This window comes from Syngnathoides biaculeatus, chromosome 2 (assembly GCF_019802595.1).
Source record: "Syngnathoides biaculeatus isolate LvHL_M chromosome 2, ASM1980259v1, whole genome shotgun sequence".
Classification (NCBI taxonomy): Eukaryota; Metazoa; Chordata; class Actinopteri; order Syngnathiformes; family Syngnathidae; genus Syngnathoides; species Syngnathoides biaculeatus.
In genome coordinates this window covers 77,148-86,400 of record NC_084641.1, presented here as the reverse complement: position 1 = coordinate 86,400, position 9,253 = coordinate 77,148, and the positions used below count along the sequence as shown (strand labels likewise).

At 43.4% G+C, this 9,253-nt stretch overlaps 1 protein-coding gene and 1 pseudogene across 1 annotated transcript; both read right to left on the bottom strand.

The window, feature by feature from the left end:
* Positions 1–1,521: 1,521 nt before the first annotated feature.
* On the bottom strand, positions 1,522–4,877 carry LOC133493813 (dynein axonemal heavy chain 12-like; annotated as a pseudogene).
* Positions 4,878–5,913: 1,036 nt separating this feature from the next.
* On the bottom strand, positions 5,914–9,117 carry LOC133496074 (dynein axonemal heavy chain 12-like). Its single transcript, XM_061811285.1, has 6 exons — positions 7,464–9,117; positions 7,172–7,376; positions 6,961–7,098; positions 6,744–6,835; positions 6,583–6,650; positions 5,914–6,450 (listed from the first exon to the last, which is right to left on the bottom strand). Exons 1-6 carry the CDS (start codon positions 7,517–7,519, stop codon positions 6,260–6,262), a joined length of 750 nt encoding a protein of 249 aa, XP_061667269.1. The 5' UTR covers positions 7,520–9,117; the 3' UTR covers positions 5,914–6,259.
* Between the last annotated feature and the right edge of the window lie 136 nt (positions 9,118–9,253).

The following is a 9,253-nucleotide window of genomic DNA, read 5'->3' as shown; positions in this document are numbered from 1 at the left end:
TTCATAAAAAAGCAAGTCTCCAGCTGTCACGAACGGGGCACAGGGCAGACCCAAATGCACGACTCCAGAGACACGCAGACGGTGCAGAGGAAACCTTTATTCAGTACAAGGTCAGTGTTCAGGTAGGCAGTCCAAACCAGGCAGAAGTAATACTACGGCAGGCTTATGAGGGTGGTCAGTGGACAGGCGTGGGTCGGTACACGGAGAGCAGAAGTCAGGCAAACAGGAGTGCGGGAACAAGGCATCAAGGACGACGATCTAGCGAAGGGCAAGTCTTCCCCCAAGTCCTATATGTACTGGAAGGCATCAGTTGGAACAAGGTGCAGGTGTCCTCTGACTAATTGGCTGGCCACGCCCAGCCTGGGCAGGAAGCCAGGAGCCTGACACCAGCATGTTGAGCAAATGTTTTCTAATTGGAATGAAAACATGATCAATATAAACTTGGGAATTAGTTTATTGATGTGCAATTTAAAGGACAGGTTCTCCTCAATTAAAATGTCCAAATCTTTATGTAAAGTGACCATTTCAATTTCAACCCCATGAACAGTTGACAATCTAGGGAGGTGTAAAGGAAGCTCTTTGCCATTTAAAAATAGCCCAATCTTTTATTTTATTAGCATTCAGCACTAACTTGACTCAAATCCGACAGACCTGAACGCATCGAAGGCTGTGTGCAACAACAAAAGTGATTTTACATGTGACAAAGAACAACAGATTACTGTATCATCAGCATAAAAATGGAATATAACATGAGGTAAATTATGATAAAGATTATTAAAATAAATGCTTTAGAACAGTGGTCCTAATATGGAACCTTAGACACACCCTTTTGAACAGGAACGAAAGAGGGAAAATGCAAGGCAGCCTGGACACACTGCTATATATTTGAGAAATAATTAGAAAACCAAATTACATCCAGCGGCACAGTGGCTCAGCTGGCAAATCGTTGCCCTCACAGTTCTGAGGACCCGGGTTTAGTCCCAGCACCGCCTGTGTGGCGTTTCCATGCTCTAACCGTGCCTCCCGTGGGATTTCTTCAGGCACTCCAGTTTCCTCCCACATTCCAAAAACATTCAACATTGATTACGACACTCTAAATTGCCCCTAGGTGTGATTGTGAGTGTGACTGTTTGTCATTATGCGCCCTGCGATTGGCAGGCAACCAGTTCAGGGTGTACCCCGCCTCCTGCCCTCTGACAGATGGGATAAGCTCCAGCACTCCCCGCGACCCTCGTGACGAGAAGCGGCAAAGAAAATGGATGGATGGATAATTTACATCCCGGTTAAATAAGAGAATTTTGTGAAGTCTATCTGCAAGGATGCCATGGTCAACTTTGTCAAATGCCTTTGACAAGTCATTAAAAAGAGATGGATAATATATTCCGCCATCTCTGTGTTCCCATTTACCACTTTAACAGAAGTTATTGTACTGTGCTGTTTTATTAAATATGGCATTTTGTTAAGACACACTGGGAATGATGTCATGCAACTTGCTACAATATTAGCATGTATGCAAAATATTTATGACAGGACTGAATAAACATCTATGCTGCCCCGATTGTATACATCAAACTCCTTGTAACGTAGGTACTCTTTCAGTCTGGGTGGAAGAGGGAGGTAGCTGATGAAAACAGATGCTCTCAATCGTAGCTGAATAAGGTGCTCTCTAATCTGCAGCCGGCAGAGGTGCTTTAAGTTCCGTGCATTTCCTAGGAGACAATTAAATCACGCTGTTCATGTAAGGTCAACAATGCATATATATAAAATGAATGAGGAAGTAACGACAAATTGCAAACTTTGGATGTGGCAGATCTCCGGCCATTGTTTCTGCTCCTGTAAGACTTCTTTTAGTTTGGAGCAGAGGGAGACAGTGTTGGTGTAGTCAAGCATGATTCGCACCACCTGAGCAGATAAGTGCTTGAGCCACGATACTGTTATCACCTCACAGAACTAAGAGAGGAAAAAAAAAAGAAGAAAAAAAAAACAAGATCAAGTTGCTGACAGTGAGGAAATCTGAAAATGTGTTTTCTGACTTCTATTCCATACCAGCAGTCCTCCAACATTTTTTCACATTTACTCATATTTCCTAGTTAGTGGACATTTTTTGTGGATTATATGTGACCAAGACGGGTGGTTTAAGTCATGCAAAGATACATTAAGCAGATACATTAATTTTCAAAATAAAACCTCTTCAGGACTGATAAAATATTCGTTTGCTCAGTTTCTCAGTGCGACCCAGTACTAAACCACTGTCTGGTAGTTGGGAACAGCTGATATATACTATTTTTGACCGATCTCACCACCATATCCTTGATTACTGAGGTTCTCCAGGGAGCCGAGTCATGGGAACTGTCACCATACGGACAGTCAAAACAACGCTTGACATCGTAGCCATGGTTCAGAATCATTCTCAGCATGACTTCATCTTTTAGTGCATACTGCAGGGCTGACGGAAAGTGCGTGGTGTTGACACGGGAGTAGTAGTTGACATTTGCCCCAAACTTCAGCAGGGTGTTGATGAGTTCATAGTTGCCCTGTCTCATCGCAACCTGTAAACAACTGACAGGGTCTTGGTTCACCATTGCCCCGGCCTTTAGCAACAGGCGAACGCACTGAAGATCATTGTTGGACACGGCAAAGAAAAGGGCAGACTTGCGTTCATCATCATAGTTGCTGCGCACCCTCGGGTGTAGCATTTGATTTGGATCAAAGTCAGCTTTGAGAAGCAACTCCAAGCAATTTGCATGCCCTCCAGCAGCAGCAGAGTGAAGAGGACTCATCCCACTTTCCTTTATTGTACACAGTTTAGTCACTGGGATGAGGCGCTGCAGCGCCCTATCAAAGAAAAGATGAGGAAATAACATTGCAATGGAGCAACACAATATTTCATGGTGGACATTTCTTACAGTATGTGACCATGGTATGCGACACGATGAATTGGCAGGTGGCCACTCTGCAAAGGCAAGTTAGCATCTGCTCCATGGTCCAACAGCAAAGCTATTACATCAGGATTTCCTGATACTGCTGCGTCAAACAAGATACCGCCGGACTCAGACTCAACATTTGCACCTACAAAACAAAAGTTAATTTAATTTATGACCCTACAAAAAATATGTGACACAGGATGCACAATCCAAAACTTTGGATAGCTCCTAAAAAATGGGAGACACTTTTAATCTTCTCATATCAAGTTCCTTTAACATCACTTCATCTTGTACCTTTCTCTAACAAGTACTCCACCACATTTGGATGCCCGTTTTGTGCAGCCAAAGCAAGTGGTGTTTTCTTTTTGATGTCACACGCATTTGGGTTGGCACCAGACTCGAGGAGCAGAAAGACAAAGTTCTCCAGGCCAAGGAAAGCAGCCTCATGCAACGCGGTCCTGCTTAGCTGCCCGAGCTGATCCACTTGAGCATCATAGCGAAGCAGCAGTGTTGCCAAGTCATACTGGTCATTGAGAATAGCTGATAAATAAGAAGCAACAGAGAACTAAAATGTAAAAAAGGACTTTTTAATAGTGATTCATAGTGTATGTGGGAACTACCTGCCATCAATGGCGAGTCTTGCTCATCATCCTGGATATTGGGGTTACAGCCATTCTGTAAAAGGAATGTGGCGTTCTGTCGATGGCCATAAACCACAGCTAAAAACAACGGTGTCTCCCCTTTGAATGTGCGACACTGTGAAGCCCCAAAGGGTGAAGCTGGAACCCAAAATACAGATGACATCAGAACAACAACTGTGGGTGATCAACCATTAGAAACATACTTGACTAAATAGCCCAACTATACCTGAAAAGATAATCTCAAGTATGTGTTTACTTTCCTGCACCGCTGCTGCATGCAGCGGAATCCATCCATGTTCATTAACTCTGAACAGAGTCTCTGGTTGGGCCATTAGTCGTTCAAGTCCACACTCATCACCTGTATGAAGACAAAACATGAAGCTATGTATGACAACAAGGTACTGAAAACATCCTTCTCTGGTTTCATGCATACACAAGTTTGACAAATGTGAAAAGGGAAATAAATCTGTGACGCGTGTGCAAATTCATCTTGCAGTAACTATATCTCCAAAATGATTTAAATGCACCCAATATATCAAATGTAAATCAAATTGCTTTACTCAGGCTTTGACTTCACATTTTGGATAAAAATATCCCGATTTAGAAAAAATGTTACAAAGAGCAGGACAGACTTTTCGAGATACTCGTGAAGCAGCACAAGTGAGTGATGATAAACAAACATGAGAAGTGATACCCTTTCCTAATTGATCTTTCAATTCAACAAAACCAAAACTAATTTGAAAAATGTTTTCCGATCTGAGTATCACAGAGTTATCCCCTAAACACATTTCAGAACTGCAAGACGATGGCACCCTTGGTCTGGGATAAACAATGAAAGCAACATATTTGTCCAGTTTTAAGATATCCTAAAAAGTCTGTCCAATTTTTTTAAGTCTATGTGGGGAAAAATTTGGAGAATGGCTTCAAAGCACTGAAATGTCATAATCAGAATAATCTTTATTTGGCCAGTACGTATGTCAAAAAGATAAGGAATTTGTCTCCGGCAGTAAGAGCCGCTCTACTAGGACAACAGTTAGTCAGTTGACAGTTAATGGGATCTTACCCTCTGCGATTGCTTTGAATATATCATCAGGGTCTTCAGTGACTTTCAAATGACTACAGCAAGAAAATAAGCAGTGAGCCAAATAAAATACCAGAAGAATATTTAATGTTGCATCAGCAGTCACCTCGGAATGTGTTCTTTGAATTTTCTGTGTTCTATTAGACTTTTCTCTATTATGTATTGCGTTGCTTCATCTTCATCCGAGTCATTTTCATATTGAAAAAAGTCATCTTTTGTTTCTGTATTCATCTGTTTTTCAAGGAAAAGTCTGTTTAATTGATTAAGAACATTGAAGCGCACTCATCCCATCGTTAACATGCTGCCAAATAGGGGATAACTGTTAAAACAGCATTTTGCTGCACTCAGTCTGGTTCCTGTTGTTGGAATAAATGTTAACATACACGCCATATCAGCAAAACTTCAAAAACTAATCAAAAATGGGTCAACTGTACAATGTTCCATTTTATAAATTCACGACTTAACTTTAAGACCAGGCCACTTAAAGCCAGATCCCCTGCATTTAAGTCACCATATGTCTCTCCCAGAAACATTTACTGTATACATATCTTCAAATGAAGTGAATAAAAGGCATCTATTTCCAACCCAAGGTGAAACCTTGAAACATTAGCTTTAGAAAAAAAAACACTAGAAACATTAGCTTAGCATTCCATGGCCACAAACAAGTTTGTTCTTTAGCCATTTATTTTGTGTTGGTTACCTTCTGTCGAATGGCTGTGTTCCTTCTGGGACTTTAACAGCAGTGTAGTTGGACACCCTTGCACCGACACACTAAACCTATTTATGGCTCTTCTACTATAAATAACAGATCATGGTGCTGCCCATCAAGATTGCACCTGGTTTTGATCCATTGCTGAAGTTACGCTCAGATCATTTTATACAATTTTAACCAAACGCAAGAATTAAAGTGATAACTTTGTTAGTGCTACAAGACGTTTGGGGAGAATGGTCATACAGTATCATAAGGCGAACACATGATCTAAAAACCAGAGACCCCACAACCCATCGATACTATGAGTTCTTCATGGATTGCTCCTCCTAAACTTGCTAAGTTAAAAGCAAAAACTACTAAATAAAAAAAGGCAAAAGTAGGAGTAGGATTCGTGCCTCTAAACACTGATACCATAAAACACATTTCCCCATTGAAATAAATGAAAACACCCTCGTTTTCCAGCCCCCCGCCCCAAAGAATAAAATTGTTGCAACGTGTTTTTTAATTAACAAATATCAACATACAATATTGTTCTTTATAAAACATACAGTAATATACTATTTAATACTATATAATGTATAAAAAATTAGCACATCAAGATTAATGTAAGTCTCCTGTGTGGGTGCCTTAGTCACTGGAGTCAGGGGAACAGTATAATACAAATAAATAGAAGGACTGCTAAATTCAGTAAGCTGCAGTAATATCGGTCCTCTTTTTGCAGAGGATAAAGACTACATCCCTGTCATTATTGTTACATAGTGTCAAAATGTATTGCTCGTACCCTATTCGGGTTAAAATATTTGTTCCTAATCAACCAATAAAAAAACTACCCAATTATATGAACATATATTGTTGTTTGTATTTGGTTGAAACAATCTGTGATAGCCTGTAACGTGCTTAGTCAGTCGTCAAGCTGACAGAGAAGCGCAACTCCGCGCTTGATCCAGTGCTGAGGGCGCTTGGCAGTCGGCAACAACATTGGTACTACAAAATTGGTGGAGTGTCCTGTTGTAGAGAGAGTGCCCCTCCTCTCGCTGGTCTTGTACAGAGGAGAAACATAGCGACCGTCAGATTCGTCTGGGATGTCTTTTGCTGCGTGGTGGGAGAAAAGAGGCAATGAGGTTATAACATGGAAATGAATCAATCAAAGCAAAAACTGCCATTCAGTTGAGAACTTGGTCTCATGATAAAAAGCGTGGTAAAAACATATAAATGCATACTTACTAGGTTTTATCCAGATAATGGGCACTGTGTCAAATAGGATTTTGGGATATTGCTCATTTAAAACTCCACTGAGGATCAACAAAACGGTGTTTTTTTTCAAGTGGGCATCATGCACTTCAAACAATGATCATTAACGTAAAACCTTCTATGGACAACATTACCTTTCTTTGTCCCATCGAGCCCCATCGAGAAACAGCCCATAAATGTAAACACCATCTTCTGGAGGTGTGTCTGACTGATCAAAAGGAAGAACCTGTAGGATTCAGAACATCACAAAATGATTGGCTCAGAGGTGTCAGTTGAGGTCAAGAAAGGAAGAGCATTTAAGCTCAAAACTGACTGGCTGATAGTGTTAAAGATAAAAAAAAAATGTGAGACCTCAAAGTCAAAGCCCAGCAGGTCAATCGGAACATTGTACTTCCTGGCGTAGTTTTGTGTAGCCCCTGTTAAGAAGGCCTGAGTGAAGAAGAATCCTGACAGCCAGAACACACTGGGCTTACCGTTATTGAACCAGTCCTATATGTAAAGAAAATTTGAGTGAAAACCCAAGTGGATAGGACACCTTCCTGTAGAAACCATTGTGACTCACCTGCAAAAACTTGAGCCTTGCGAGAAAGTCATTAATGTAGCTGCCCAGGGGCTTTAGGCTTGGATACGACCGTTTAGCCCATTGCTCTGGAACTTTGCCCACTGCCAAACTAATTGCAATTCCCTCCAGCTCAGCATCCATTACCACTAAACCCTTGAGGGCCTTGAGCAGATTCTGAAGACTAACACGGATGGTGCTACAAAGCCTTAGATGAAAAACAGGTCAGATTAAGTGGTTGAGATGTGCTTTTTTGTTCCCAACAACAAATTGGAAAAAAAGAGTATGTCCATACGTGTTGTAGCGCTCCATTTCTTGGACAAGCACAGTGTTCATACTCTCCTTGTACATCACCGGGTACTTATTGAGCGATACTTCGATGTCAAAATTATTTGGAATCTGATGAGATTAAAAGTATATGAACATTTTGGGAAAGACATTTAATATAACTCAGTGAACATAGTTTTCAATCCTATCTCCATTCAGTCCCTCAAACAAACAGATACTGTAGCTGTACCTCTACTTGGTTTGTCTTTCAGTTGTATGCTACATCCCTCCTCGAGCCGTTACCTTATCATGGTGGAGGGGTTTGTGTGTCCCTATGAGCCTAAGAGGCAAGTTGTGTGGGGCTTCCTGCTCCTGGTAGGGTCACCCATGGCAACCAGGTCCTCGGTGAGGGTCCAGACGAAGTACGACTCCAAAACCCCTATGATTACTGCAAAAATTGGATCTTGGTTTCCCTTGCCCAGACATGGATCACTCGGGCCCCCCTATGGAGCCAGGCCTGGTGGCCGGGCCTGCACCCATGGGGCTCGGCCAGGCACAGACCTAAAGGGAACATGGGTCCACCTTCCCATGGGCTCACCACCTGTGAGAGGGGCCATAGGGGTCGGGTGCAATGTGAGCTGGGTGGTGGCCAAAGGCGGGGACCTTGTCGATCCGATCCCCAGCTACAGAAACTAGCTCTAGGGACATGGAATGTCACCTCTTTGGCAGGGAAGGAGCACAAGTTGGTGCGTGAGGTCGAGAAGTTCCAACTAGATATAGTCGGACTTGCCTCTACGCACCGCTTGGGCTCTGTCACCACTCCTCTTGAGAGGGGTTGCCCACGGGGAGAGACGCCGAGGTGTGGGTATACTTATTGCCCCACAACTCAGGGCCTGTACGTTGAGGTTTACCCTGGCGGATGAGGGGGTAGCCTCCCTCCGCCTGCAGGTAGGGGGATGAGTCCTGACTGTGGTTTGTGCTTATGCACCAAACAGCAGTTCAGAGTATCCACCCTTTATGGAGTCCTTAGAAGGGGTGCTGGAGAGCACCCCCTATGAGGACTCCATCATTCTGCTGTGGGACTTCAATGCCCATGTGAGAAATGAGAGTGAGACTTGGAAGGGCTGAGTGGTGTTGGATTACTGGACTTCTGTGCTCATCAAGGATTGTCCATAACGAACACCATGTTCAGGCATAAGGGTGTTCAGATGTCCACCTGGCACCAGGAGACCCTAGGTCGTAGTTTGATGATCGACTTTGTGGTCATGTCATCGGACTTGCAACTGCATGTCTTGGAGACTCGGGTGAAGAGAAGGCCGTAGCTATATACTGATCACCACCTGGTGAAGAGTTGGCTCTGATGGTGGGGGAAGATGCCGGTCCGCCGTGGTATTGTGAGGGTCTGCTGGAAACGGCTTGGTAGATTCCCCCTGTCAGAAGAAATATCAACTCCCACGTCCGAAAGAACTTTGATCACATCCCAGAGGAGGTGGTGGACACCGTCCGGCATTTCAGGCTTTCAGCACTATACACAGAGTTGACGGCACACCGCTGACCTCAACTCAGGCTGTTGTGAGTCAGTGGGGAGAATACTTCGAAGAACTCCTCAATTACACCAACATGCCTTCCTATGAGGAATTTGAGTCTCCTGGACGCCTCCGTGGTGAGGTGTTCCGGGCATGTCCCACCGGAAAGAGACCCCGGGGATGACCTATGACACGCTGAAGAGACCACGTCTCTTGGCTGGCTTGGGATCACCTCGGGATCCCTTCGGAGGAGCTGGAAGAAGTGGCTGGGGAAGGAGAAGTGTGGGTATCC